The sequence below is a fragment of the Neophocaena asiaeorientalis genome, unplaced genomic scaffold, assembly GCF_003031525.2.
Source record: "Neophocaena asiaeorientalis asiaeorientalis breed wild unplaced genomic scaffold, Neophocaena_asiaeorientalis_V1.1 scaffold601, whole genome shotgun sequence".
Lineage (NCBI taxonomy): Eukaryota > Metazoa > Chordata > Mammalia > Artiodactyla > Phocoenidae > Neophocaena > Neophocaena asiaeorientalis.
In genome coordinates, this window is record NW_020174793.1 from 216,019 (window position 1) to 231,172 (window position 15,154).

At 36.1% G+C, this 15,154-nt stretch overlaps 1 protein-coding gene across 1 annotated transcript in view; it reads left to right on the forward strand.

Moving 5' to 3' along the window:
- The window catches only part of TMEM123 (transmembrane protein 123), a 71,770-nt gene extending 63,659 nt beyond the window's left edge, over positions 1–8,111 (forward strand). Inside the window, exons 3-5 of the mRNA XM_024760354.1 lie at positions 1,219–1,638; positions 2,800–2,953; positions 5,510–8,111. Of these exons, the coding sequence (XP_024616122.1) occupies positions 1,219–1,638; positions 2,800–2,953; positions 5,510–5,534 (599 nt within the window). The 3' untranslated portion in view covers positions 5,535–8,111. The remainder of the gene's footprint in view (positions 1–1,218; positions 1,639–2,799; positions 2,954–5,509) is intronic.
- The last annotated feature ends 7,043 nt before the right edge of the window (positions 8,112–15,154 follow it).

Here is a 15,154-nt window from a genome sequence, read left to right on the forward strand (position 1 = left end):
TGGGAGTATATAGGCAACATAACAAACCACTAAACCTGCAAGTAAACTTTGAGACTAGGAAACAAACACAGAAATAAATTACATCCTATTAATAGGGCAAAGAGATTTTTCATTCCTTAAATAGTATATACTAAATTTTAATAACTAAAGTATCTTTAGTTGTAAACATCAGTTAGGTTGTGATGTTACAATGAAGATAGAGTATGAAAGAATATTGTTAAGACAGAAAGGTTTGCTTTTGGTCATAGGGCATTTTGTACATATATAGATATTTAGTATTTATTTTTGGTCATAGTGCTTATTTATTTATTTCCAATTGTTTATTTTAAATTAACACCAATGGTTCTCCTTTACAAAATTGGCTTTTGCTTTTTTTTTTTTTTGCGGTGTGCGGCCTCTCACTGTTGTGGCCTCTGCCGTTGCGGAGCAACAGGCTCCGGATGCGCAGGCTCAGCGGCCATGGCTCACGGGCCCAGCCCCTCCGCGGCATGTGGGATCTTCCCGGACCGGGGCACGAACCCGTGTCCCCTGCATCGGCAGGTGGGCTCTCAACCACTGCACCACCAGGGAAGCCCGGCTTTTGCATTTTTAAAGGTTTCAGAAATAATTTTAGAAATACCTTCCCAGTGACAGAAAATTATCACCAGTGTGAGATTTCCAACTAGCCACGTTCTGTGATGTTGTTTCACTTCCTAATGCACCATGGGAACTGGTTTTACTCTTAGGAAGAGTATCTTGCTCATGCTCACATCCTACTGGGGGGTTAGAAGCATGCAGCTACTGTTTGTCCTCAAAGCTTTTTGGAAGAATGTGGCAGAGAAACCTTAAAACTTTAAAAACCCTTTTTATATCCATTGGTTTCATAATCCATTCAACTAATATTTGTGACATGAAGCATGGAATATTCAGACACAGAGATGGTTAAGACACTGTCCCTGTATCGAAAGAACTCAGTCTTCTGGGTTGTTTCTTTTTTTCCCATACATTCACAAAAATTTCTTACTTTAACGTAAATCCAGGCTTGGTTCCTGTTGAATATTTTACTATACGTTTTATGGCTTCTTGCTGTGTAGTGCAAAGTATTAACAAGCTAAGTATCTTTCATGATGCTGTGTTTGTTAGACCTTTTTCTTTATGTATGACCGCGAAAGTCAGTGAAGTGGGAGTTAATTATCTACGTCATAGCTCTGGCTTTAATGTTTCTTCATATTCTTGCAGCCCCACAGGTACTTTTCAGCCATACAGGTGAATCTTCCAACTTCAATGTGAACCCATCAGAAACTCCAGTTTCCCCAGTCTCAAAGATGACAGCTACCACCTCAAAACCCATAGCAAAACCATCATCAACTGCAGCTGCCTCAGTCTCAAATAACGGGACCGCCACTACCTTGAAAACCATAGCAAAACCATCAACAATTCTAGTTGCTTCAGTCTCAAATAACGGGACAGCCACCACCTCAAAACCCATAGCAACATCTAAAATGATAACACCAGAGGTCTCAACAAATATGACTTCCACCACCTTAAGGTCTACACTCAAAATCACAAGTGTTTCACAAAATATATCCCAGATATCAACATCCACAATGACCACAACTCACAATAGTTCGGTGACGTCTGTTTCTTCATCAGTAACAAGTATGTATAAAAATGGACCTATTTTTCCTGTGCTGAAAAAATAGTTGTTAAAATGCCACATTTACATCATTCCATTCTGTAAAAATGTAGAAATTTAGACAATTATTTCTCATTTCCTAAATAAATTAGTTGTAGAGATCAGGAAGAGTCAGTTGACTTAGTAACTATCTTGTCCCTTTAAAAAAATTAGCTTCCAACTTAACCATGCCAAATCATGACTGTATGAGATCCATCCGTAAATAAATAATTTATCCTAACATGGGATTTTATTTTGCATGGTTTGAAAACTTGTCATACGTTTAACTCTTTGAACCTCATTCTAGAAAGGAATTAGGCAGGCTCAGTCTCCATGATTTCTAAACCTAAATCATGGAGAACTTTGGTTTTAATTTACTTGTGCCATAAAAATATTTTTAATGGTATTATATATAGTCACATATGTAGTATTAGTCTCAGCACTCTTTATTTTTTTGCATTTGTTTAAAATATAATGCCTGTGAAACCATGAATTCAAAAACCTTAAGATTCTCTTTTAAGTTATCCAAAGTTGAAGTTCTGTTTAAAAGCTAGTGATTACATTTATCAGAACAAATAGCGGACTTCATGGTTTCTTTTGTGTGTTTTTATATAATTCTATTCCAAATAGTTTATTTTTTTTATTACTACAATTTATGTATTGAAATCAACTTTTAATGTCTCAGGGGCTCTTGACTCCATAAAATTAAAATAGTTAAAATTCCCAATTTATTCAAAAGGAGAAATTTCAATTAGAAACATTTACTCAAATTGGATCCAGTTTCAAGATTTCAGCTGTTACCCAGACCTGTTTTGTTTAAGGCATGAACTCTTAAGAAAATTCATAAAAGAATTAACCAAATCTTGCTGCCTCTGAGGTTTTGGTAGACCATCCAAGCCCAGTCTCACCTTAAGATCTTGGGGTTGTAGGCACTGGGGATTTAAGGGATGTGTTGGATCAAGTGAAGAAAACTAGAACCAGTCACTAGACACAAAATCATCTGGAGGGCACCTTGATGTGCTTACGATTCCCCCTTGTCCCCAGATCAGCATTCTTACATAGAAATTCAGAATGTTTTAGCTTATTACAATATGTTTAAAAAGCACTAAAGCCTTATTTTTTTGTTTCCTTTTGTTTTCTTCTAGTCACAGCAACTATTATTTCTAAGGAAAATAAAGGATCAAAATTTGATACTGGCAGCTTTGTTGGTGGTATTGTATTAACACTGGGAGTTTTATCTTTTCTTTACATTGGATGCAAAATGTATTATTCAAGAAGAGGCATTCGGTATAGAACCATGTAAGTTTTGATTGGCCAGGACTTTTTTATTATTATTAATTCTGTATTTAAATCTCATGACAAAATATCAGAGTAGAGCGAGTGTTCATCTCAGGGATTAATAATTTATAGATTTATGAGTTATATTCCCATTAATCCTCTATGCCCAAAGCAAATTGTTTATGTGCAAGCTTGTGATTATAATTATTTGCAAATGCAAATGGATATACCTATAAAAATGATTGTATTTTATTAATGTCATACTTTTTTTTTTTTTTTTACCAGAGACCCAAGTTTAGCCAGTCCTTTTCACTTGCTTATACCTCTAATTGCAAGAAATACCATTATCAGGTCTCCTGAGGCTGTTGACCTAGTGTTACTGACAAACACAAGACATACTAAAATAACATCCTTGATAAAAACGTGATTTTTGCTTTCTGTGACAAAGAAAATAAAGAAATTCTTCTGACAGCCTCATTTTCCCTGATACTGAGTTGTTAGTATAATATACATTATCAGTTAATCTGTAGCAAAACTGTCTTTTCAGGTGAGCTTTATCAACAAGTCCCCAACAACAAACTATGTCATTCTAAAGATCTGATGGTTTTTGGAGGTATCATCTCCCAATTTTTGTTATTCCAACAAAGTCCTTTCGGTTTTTTCTTTTGAGCCTTATATGTACAAGAGCAAATCCATTCTTTTGATTGTTAATGTATGTATAAAATAAATACCATAGAATAGATGACCATTATCCAAGATTTGTTTAAGTTGTCATATGCATATGTGTCTCACACAGTTTCCATGTCAGAAACACTTGGGAACTACTAATTGAGCAAAGTAAAATAGAATACGTTACTTTACTATAAGAATACTGTAAGCCTTTGATATGTTGATGTACATTATGAATTTTTAGGAGGAGAATATAGTATGAAAATATGTCTCAAATTTTTCATTGAACTAAGAAAACCAGACTTTAAAAAAAGTATATTTAAATTAGAAGTTACCTTCCACATACAGTATCCAACATATCGAACTTACTTTAAAAGCGCATCAAGGTGGTGTTTTGTCACATTAAAAGCACATTCAGAAACATTCATTCTTTTCTCTTTTAGATCAACCCGTAAAAGAAAAAAATACATGAAGGAAACTGACTAAACAGAGTTGACTCTAAAAATGCTTTAAAATTTGAAATATTTTTTAAAACCACTGTGTTTCTAGAAATACTTATCATCTGTTTTCTTGGTAAATTTCACCAGTTAAACAGAAGGCACATTTTGGTTATAGTAAATTTAATGCAACTCCTTTTTTATAATATCAGTGTTTATTGATATAGTTGAGGCTATAAAATATTGAAGGAATTAAATTTAAATGTGTTGTTTTCATTTAAAGTGCCTTAACTACAAAGTATATAATTTTAGCTTTATGGACTTTTTCCTCACGTATACATGACCACATAATGCTGCATGCCCTGTGGAGGACATCAGAGTCCAGAATCCCCATAACTGTAAGGACAGAGCTGTGTGGCATGTAAGGAAGGCAGTGTGACTCTAACAGGAGTCTTATTCATGTCAGAACCAGTAGATGGTGAAAACACCATATTTAGTTGAGTCTAAGTACACATTTTTGTTTTTGTGTATTTCCACATTTTAACACCTCTGAAATGGATGTATCTTACAGTCTATGGGATGAGAAAGCATTGTGTTGTAGTTTAATAGGCCATGTTTTTCTTAGTGCTACATTTTTTAAAGAGTGCATTTTAAAGCCAGTAGTTCCTTTGAAGTTATAAATAATGACATTCCATAAGTAAGGACTTAATATTTGTCCCATTAAGGAACCTGAGACCTTCTATATCTAGTAATTATTAGCATTTCTAGTTTTCATTTATTGGATAATAACACTGATTAAAACACTGATTATAGTGTTAACTCCTGTGTTTCTTAGAGTTGCATGGAGAGACAGTGGAGTGAAGTGGTAAGAGATGGGGTTTGGGGCAGACAGACTTAATTTTGATTCTGGTTCTACTGTTGACTAGCAGGGTGCCTACCCACGTTTATATAAATGATGTTGTACGGTGTACAGTGGTCAAGACGAGAGTTCACATGCTTGCTTAGCTTCTGATCTTTTGCGAAATGGAATTGATTGATTAAATAAATAAATAACATTATATATATACATATAAATATATTTTTTTTTAAGTGCCCTCTCTCTGCTTAGGGGTACTGTGATGATTAAATGAGATATGGATGTAAAGTCTGTAGCATAACACCTGGCACATAGAAGATGCTCAAGAAATGATCGCTGTTTTGGTTGTTTTCTTTTTTAAAGAGGGTTATAATAGCTAATTGATGAAAAGTCACACAGGCACTGCAGAGATTTGAGCATAGGTCCATTTCGCAACCTGAATACACTGCTTGAATCCTTAACCAATACAGTATACCAGGTACTTTTTCTTAAGAAACTTTACACAAAGCAATGACAGTTTTGATTCTGAAATTTATTTATTACTTAAAATTATGAACTATAAGTAGTTTGATACAAATACAAAACAAAGTAACTTTAACTTTTGATACATTACAGCGATGAACATGATGCCATCATTTAAGGGACTCCAAGGATCAATGGAAAGAAGATTGATACAACCCTATCAATTAATTTTGATTTATTATTACTTCAGAACAGTATTCTCTTCTTGAAAATAGCATAAACAGGCCATGAATATAATATACAATGTATTATATAAATATGTAAAGATCCCTCATGATTGCTAAAGGTAAAAAGTGTTTGATTTGGGTTTTTTAATGAACATATGTAGCATACAGTTAATGCAATGGTTAGAAAACATATAGTAAGACAAGTCTTGTCCCTTTTTTGTGTGTCATTGGTCACATAGGGCCAGTAATTGGAAAACATCATCAGTGAAGGGTATGATGCCATGTGTTCATACAAATAAGGAGCTTGTCTCAGCACTCAGGATTTTGATGTCTTTGTTGGTCACACAAAGAACCTCAGTGCTGTTACGAGCTGGATATATCCTAATTACCATTGCCACATAGCAGAAATTATATGAATAAGCCAAGTCTTAAGCATAATTTTAGTTAAAGTGTCTCTTCAGAAAGCATCCGTATTTCATATGTTTAAAGCTTAGTTATTTGGTTTAGAAACAAAATGCATGCCCTCCCCCACCAAAAAAAAAAAAGTCAAATAAAACTAGAAACAATATGTGGGCTTATCCCTGTTAGAGAGCCATTGGAGAGCCTGTATTTTTAATAACTTCTTTAGCGCTTTCAATGGCAGTTGATATAATTGCCTTTTCTTTCCTCTGTAATTTCAGTAAATTGCAATGTTTAACATAATAATGTTTTAAAGACTTAGTTATTAGTGTTAAATAATAAGTTAGATTATTTGCTACTGTGAGAATACTGTCACCACTGGAAATTGCTTTACTTCATGTTCAGCTGTTAATTTTATATTTAGTGAATATTTTTAACAGATGTAGAACTGCTTTCAATATCTAGAAATGGTTAACGTAATGTAAACACACCCAGCCTTAAAAAAAAAGACTCTTATATCATTTCCAAAGAAACATTTAGAACTCTCTTTAGTCCAAACGATAGATGAATGCTGTTTATCAGGCCAGGGATTGTGGGGCTCCCCTCAGGCTACTAAGCCTATAGGATGAGAATGCCGCATTTTCGTGCACTGTCAATGTTACTCAAAGATTTGGGGAAACTGCATTTTTATACTAAGACACCAATGTACTTTGGAATAAATTCCTGCGGAGTATTTAAGACAGAAAAGTTCCTGCTTCCTTATTTGGGTCCTCTTCCTCCCGTGCTGACAGGGGGAGGCACGTTCAGATATACCACGTTAATGGAGAGGAAGCACGCAATATTGAGGGACACCATTATCAGCCAGCATATTTTGGAGTGTTTTCAGCTTTACAGTTTATATTCCAGCACTCAAAACTCAGGGTCAAGTTTTGACAAAAGAGGTATTTAGTCATACTGTGTACTAAGATATTGTTTCTTCTACCTTAGATGGTCGCAGTAAATCACACCAATGTCTGACAGTCCAAAAATGAGCTAAGAAGTCCTAAAAAATATGTACCTACATTTAATAGGAATTAAATGTAACTTTTGTGATCAGCTTTTGGTTTGCAGAGAATCAAGAATTCTGATATAAAAGGATCATTTCTACTCACTGTGCATTATGGCCAATTGATGTGATGAAAATGAATAATAAAAATTATCCAGAATATGGATATGACAGGATGGATGGATGTGACACATGGAATGTGGAAGAAATATTATGAAACACATGTGTTTGCATTAGTTTGAAAAAAGAGATGTGGGCTGATAAGTTGTCTGTTACTAACTTAACCATAACTGGTCTTTTAAACACTGCTTCATTTCTTTGCAAAATATACTAAAGATACGTTTTATAGTAATGGGGGCTTTCTAAACTTGATTTGTCTCCTGCATTCTTGATATTTCAGTACTTTAAGTCAGTCAGAACTTTGTAGACAGGACTGAACTTTTCTTGAATGCTTGTTTCTTAGCACTTTGAAAAATATAAAACCACTTTTTAAGTACTAAATGTCATTCATTATTTGCCTTTAAAGTTTCCTGTGCTTTAGGTTCGAAATATTTTAGTTATGTCTTTTTTCTGTATATAAGTTGTATAATTTGTTACTTTCAAATATCCGTACTTCAATGCAATCAGGTGTTGGGGGTTTTTGGTTTGTTGTTTTGTTTTTGTTTTTTGGTTATCTGCAGAATTGAGGGAAACAGCTATATAAACCAGTATTTCCCTTTGGAGCACATTTCCTAAGCATAAATTTATCTTCCTTATTATGTTTACTTCAGCAAATGTTCAGTTTTATTTGCATTCTTTGATAATGTATTTACTTGAAGATAAAAGCAATTCAGATGTATGTCTAAATATTAGGTAGAATTCAACCTATGATTTAAAAATTTCCTTGGATAATCCATAGAATGAATAATTCAAATACAGATAATGAGAGCTGGCAGTATATTACAGTGATAATTTTGTATTTTTCAGGAAAAAAAATGTAAAGCAAATTTCTGTTACTTTTTTTCTTTTTATTACAATGACCAACTTTTGGCATTTCATTGTTACTGAGATCTATTTTTAGAATAAAATTTTGTTAAGAGTAGTACATGGTTTTGCTTCATTTTATCAAACTCAAGAGAAACTAACAAATAGAATATGTCCAAAGTAAAAAGGCAGATCGTGGGGGCTAATCTGACACTGTAAGTGTGGTTGCCTGGTTCAGCAGCAGCAGGAGCATCACCTGGAAACTTGTTAAAAGTGCAAATTCTTGAGTCCCATCCCAAACCTACTGAATCACAAACTCTGGGGTGGAGCCCAGCAGTGTTTTAGCAATCCTATCAGGTTATTCTGATGAACACCAGAGTATGAGAGGCACTGCTCAAAGGATTTTCATTTGAAGCCTCTTATTTGTTCTTCTGGGTAGAACTTTTAAAACAGGTATATTCGGGACTTCCCTGGTGGCACAGTGGTTAAGAATCCACCTACCAATGCAGGGGACACAGGTTCATGCTCTGGTCCGGGAAGATCCCACATGCCGGTGGAACAATTAAGCCCGTGTGTCACAACTACTGAGCCTGCATGCCACAACTACTGAAGCCGGTGCACCTAGAGCCCGTGCTCTGCAACAAGAGAAGCCACAGCAATGAGAAGCCCATGCACCACAATGAAGAGTAGCCCCCTTTTGCCGCAACTAGAGAAAGCCTGCACACAGCAATGAAGACCCAATGCAGCCAAAAATAAAATAAAATAAATAACTTTGTTTTTTAAAAAAACAGGTATATTCGTGGTAGAAATTTAAAAATTACCATTTCTTATGTAAATCAGCTGCAAATGCATTAACGTATAGTATGGTATTTTCAACACTTCTTTTCCTTTACAACTGGAAATAATTTAACTATATCTAAGGGTAACTTATATGTTATTATAAGGTAACCAAGGGGAAAAGGTGCAGTCTTCAGAAAATTTATATAATAAAAAGTACTCTTTCAGCAATATTTGTACACAATTCTTCCTCCCCATCATTACTTTGGCTTCACTCTGGGCAAAGTTACTCCCCCAGCAACTTCAGGCTTGAATGTGTGTCTTGTTTGGGTCAACAGTGGTATGAGTGTAGATATAATGAACATCACGTGTCCAGAAAAAAATACCCTTTTAAGTTTCAGCTAATTATTGATGTTATACATACAAAAAAAATGCAGATCGTCTTCACCAAGATGGCAACAGAAGCACAGCTAATAACTATTCATGCACTGAGAAAATCCTGGAATGCAGGAGTGAGGGTGAAACACCCCCTTGCACCACAGAAACCAAGAGACCACATTAAAGAGGTAAGAGGAGGGACTTCACTGGTGGCACAGTGGTTAAGAATCCGCCTGCCAATGCAGGGGACACGGGTTCGAGCCCTGGTCCGGGAAGATCCCACATGCCGCAGTGCAGCTAAGCCCGTGTGCCACAACTGCTGTGCCTGTGCTCTAGAGCCCGTGAGCCACAACTACTGAACCCGAGTGCCACAACTACTGAAGCCCATGTGCCTAGAGCCTGTGCTCTGCAACAAGAGAAGCCACCATGATAAGAAGCCTGTGCACCACAACCAAGAGAAGCCCCCGCTTGCCACAACTAGAGAAAGCCCAAGCACAGCAAAGACCCAATGCAGCCAAAAATAAATAAATTAAATAAATAAATTAAAAAAAAAAAAAAGGTAAGAGGAGTGGCTACATGGTGACTGCACTGCCCCTCCCCCCAGCCTGGCACAACACCATGCCAAGAGGTCTCCCTTGAACCTCTGGTTACCCCATTTGGAAAAGAGCCCAGTGTGGACATCTAGCTCCCCCAGTATTGTGGTTCACTTCTTGGGAGCCCACATTCCAGTCTCACCCCATGGGAATTGCAGGGAAGTCTGTGGGGCTTGACCACCAGGAATCTGACAGAGAAGAGGGGAAGGGCTTGCAGTAACCAACACTCAGAATGTGGCAGACTGAGTTCCAACCTGCAGCATGCAGGTGTAGTCCCAGCCAGCAGCTTGGCACATCTGCAGAATCAAGTTGGTGGCACAGTCTAACCAGGGAACTCAGTGGGGTGCAGGTCTGCCTGATTTGGGTCCTCAAACAAAGAGACTTAGCAGCCCTGGAGCCTGGTCTACCTCCATCCCAGAAAGTTGAGTCATATCCTGGCCCACTGCTGAAATGGAAAAAATAGAAACATACAAACTGCCTAACTGAATTCAGAAGAAATAGGAAATCTGCACAGACCAATTATTAATAAGGAGACTGAAACAGTAATCAAAAGTTTTCCAACACAAAAAGACCAGGACCTGATAGCATCACTGGAGAATTATACAAAACATTGGAAGAAGAATTAATGGCAATCCTTCTCAAATGCTTCCAAAAAATCAAAGAGGAAGGAACACTCCCAAACTCATTTTATGAGGCCAGCATTACCCTACTACCAAAGCCAGAAAAGGACACTACCAGAAAAGAAAACCAGAGGCCAATATCCCTGATAAATACAGATGCAAAAATTCTCAATAGAATATTAGCAAACTGAATTTAGCAACACACAAAAAGGATCATTCACCATGATCATTCACCAAAATCCCTGGGATTTTTATCTTGTTGATGCAAGGATGATTTAACATATGCAAATAAGTCAGTCTGATACATCACATTAATAGAATGAATGAAAAAATATCATCTCAATGACACAGAAAAAGCATTTGAAAAATTCAACATCCATTCATGATTTAAAAAACTTAACATTTTATGTATTAAGGAATGTACCTCAACATAATAAAAGTCATATATGACAAGCCCACAGCTAACATAGTCATTAGTGAAAGGGTTGAAAGTTTATCCTGCAAGATCAAGAACAAGACAAGAGTTCACTCTCACCACTCCTATTCAACACTCCTAGTCAACATAGTACTGGAAGTCTTAGCCAGAGCAATCAGGCAAGAAAAATAAAAGGCATCAGAATTGGAAAGGAAGAAGTAAAATCGTCCCTATTTGCAGACGACATGATTTTATATATAAAAAAGTCCTAAAGATGCCACCAAAAAACTTTAGGTCTATTCAACAAATTCAGTAAAGTTGCAGTATACAAAATTAACATTCAAAAACAGTAGCATTTCTATACACTAACAATGAATTATCTGAAAAAGATATAAAGAAAATGGTCCCATTTACAATAGCATCAAAAACAATAAAATACTTAGTAATAAACTTAACCAAGGAGATGAAAGATCTCTACTCTGAAATTATAAAACACTGATGAAAGAAATTGAAGAAGACACAAAGAAATGGAAATGTATCCTGTGTTCCTGGATTGGAAGAGTTAATATTGTTGAAATATCAACACTACCGAAAGCCTTCGAGAGATTCAATGCAATCCCTATCAAGATTGAAATGGCATTTTTTTACAGAAGTAGAACAAAAATCCAAACATTTAGATGGAACCACAAGGACCCCAAAGAGTCAAAGCAATCCTGAGAGAGAAGAAAGCAGGAGGCATCATACTTCCTGATTTCAAGCTATATTATAAAGCTATAGTAATCAGGGCAGTATGGTACTGACACATAAAAACAGACACATAGAACAATGGAGCAGAATCCAGGTCCCAAAAATAACCCCTGCATATATGGTCAAGTATTTGACAAGGGAGCCAAAATTTCTCAATGGAGAAAAAGTCTTTTTGAACAGTGGTGCTAGGAAATTTGGATATTCACATGTAAAAGAGTGAAATTAGACCCCTATCTTACACTCCTCACAAAAATTAACTCAAATGGATTAAAGACTTACATGTAAAAACCATAAAACTCCTAGAAGAAAACATAGGAACAAAACTCCTTGACATGGGTCTTGGCAATGGTTTTTGGATATGACACAAAGCAAAAGCAACAAAATCAAAAATAAACAAGTGGGACCACATCAAACTAAAAAGCTTCTGCATAGCAAAAGAAATGATCAACAAAATGAAAAGACAACCAATGGAAAGGGTAAAAATATTTGCAAACCATATATCTAATAAGGGGTTAATATCCAAAGTGTATAATGAACTCATGCAATAATAGCAAAAAAAAAAAAAAAAATTAAGGGGGAAAGGAACTGAATAGACATTTAGACATTTTTCCAAAGAAGATACAAATGGCAAACAAGCATATGAAAATATGCTCAACATCACTCATTATTAGGAAATGCAAATCAAAACCACAATGAAATATTAGCTCACTTCTGTTAGAATGGCTATCATCCCCCCAAAAACAAGATATAACAGATGCTGGTGAGGATGTGGAGAAAAAGGAACACCTGTGCACTGTTGGTGGGATTGTAGACTGGTACAACCACTATGGAAAACAGTATGGAAGTTCCTCAAAACATTAAAAATAGAACTATCGGGCTTCCCCGGTGGCGCAGTGGTTGAGAGTCCGCCTGCCGATGCAGGGGACATGGGTTTGTGCCCCGGTCCGGGAAGACCCCACATGCCGCGGAGCGGCTGGGCCCGTGAGCCATGGCCACTGAGCCTGCGCGTCCGGAGCCTGTGCTCCGCAACGGGAGAGGCCACAACAGTGAGAGGCCCGCATACCGCAAAAAAAAAAATAAAATAAAATAAAAAAATAAAAATAGAACTATCATATGACTTAGGAATTTCACTTCTGGGAATGTAACCAAAGGAAATAAAAACACTATGTTGAAGAGATATCTGCACCCCCATGTTCATTAGCAGCATTATTTACAGTAGCCAAAACATGGAAACAACCTAAATGACCACTAATGGGTGAATGGATAAAAAAGTTGTGGTGCATATATATACAATGGAATATTATTCAGCCATAAAAAGGAAATCCTGCCATTTTTAACAGCATAGATGGACTTTGAGGACATTATGCTAAGTGAAATACATGGACAGAGAAAGACAAATAGTGAATATCTCACTTATATGTAGAATCTAAAAAACAAACAAAAACCTAAACTCATAGAAAAAGAGAGCAGATTTGTTTCCCAGAAGTGGGGTGTAGGGAGAGGGGACAATTGGATAAAGGGGGTCAAAATGTACAAACTTCCAGTTATAAGATAAATATATACTGGGGATATAACGTACAACATGATGACTAACAGTTAACACTGCTGTATGATATGTAAGAAAGTTAAGAGAGTAAATCCTAAGAATTCTCATTACAAGGAAAAAAATTTTTTTCTTTTGTATCTATATGAGATGGTGGATGTTAACTAAACTTACTGTGGTAATCATTTCACAGTGTATGTAAGTCAAATCATTGTGCTGTAAACCTTAAACTTATACAGTGTCAAATGTCAATTATATCTCAATAAAATTAAAAATGCATAAATCATAAATATACAGCACAATGAATTATCCCAAAGTGAACAAAGGTTTATCACAAAGTGAGAAAACCTCTTTAACCCCCACCCAGGTCAAAGACTAGAATATTACCAACACTTTAGAAGTCCCTCTCTGCCCCCTCCCAACCACACTTCTTTCCTTCTCCTCTGAGGTTAACAACTGCTTGACTTTTTTTTTTTTTTTTTCTGGTACGCGGGCCTCTCACTGTTGTGGCCTCTGCCGTTGCAGAGCACAGGCCCCGGACGCGCAGGCTCAGCGGCCATAGCTCACGTGCCTAGCTGCTCTGCGGCAGATGGGATCTTCCCGGACCGGGACACGAACCCGTGTCCCCTGCATCGGCAGGTGAACTCTCAACCACTGCACCACCAGGGAAGCCCATTGACTTTTAAGGTCATAGATTAGTATTGCCTGTTTTAGAATTTCATGTGATGGAATCATGCTACTTTCGCATCTAGGTCTTTTCAGTCAACGTCTGTGAGATTCATTCACATTATTGTAAGCAGTCACTAATTTATAGTCATTGCTGTTTAGTATTCCATTATGAGCATATCGATTTGTTTATCTCCTGCACATTTGGGTCTCCAGAATTTGGTTTACACAAATAACATGGATATGAACTAATTATACATGGCCATTGATGCAAATCTGTAAGCATTTCTTTTGGGTATATACCTAGGACAGGAATTGCTGGGTCAGATAATTTGTGAGTATAGCTGCATTAGAAAATGCTAAACAATAAGAACCTGCTGTATAAAAAATAAAATTAAAAAAAATTTTTAAAAAGAACATAAAAAAAAAGCTAAACAGTTTTTCAAAGTGATTCAATCAGTCTGCACCCCCATGGTAGCCTGAGAGTTCTAATTAATTGTCTCATATCCTAATCTGCACTTGATTTATCTGTCCTGAATTTTAGTCATTCTGGCAGATGTGTGGTGGTATCCCGCTGTGGGTGTACTTTGCATTTCTCTGATAACTCTTTATACAAGGTTACACACATTTTCATTTGTTTGTTGGCCATTTGGCTATACTCTTGGGAAGTTCCTGTTTGAATCTCTTGCCCATTTTTCTGATAGGTTTTCTGTCTTTTTGTTGATTTGTAATTTTCTGTATATCCTTGATGTAAGTTTTCATCAGTAATATGTGTACAAATATATCTCTCCAAATCCATAGCTTACATTTAATAAATATAGGAAAATTAATTTTTGTTCTATGCAAGGAACTAAGAGTGTAATTTAAATAGCATATGGTATATTTTCATTAAATATGTTTCTGGCAAAAGAAATGTTTGTTATTATCCCTGCAAGTATTTGTGTAAGAGTGCAGTGACTGACAATTTCCTAAGAAGTAATGCATAATAAAAAGAAACATTTAATAAGTATGAACATTTTATATTTACTCTGCTGTTGTGTGATTGCAGATTCACAGATTCATTAGTGAGTTTGTAGTAAAGGGGAGAACACAATTTAATACATATCTCTGGATATAAATAGCTGATAACTAAGAAGAAAACTAGTTGGAGATCTGTAATTAAGTCCTAGAAAATTTCTACCGTGAATAGAAAGTACTCAGCTTCCTGCCCTTTTCCTGCAGCAGCACCACTACACCTATCTTCCCCCTACACACATCCATCCATCCTAACCCTCTTCCATTCCATTTCAGGAAGAGAGAGATTTCTGCCCCAAAATGTCTAGTTTTATCACCTCCCGACTACTCAAAAGCCTTGCTTATTTTTATTAATAAAATACCATAATCATTAATAATTTCTTAAGAACCAGTTAAAGTGCCACCTCTTTT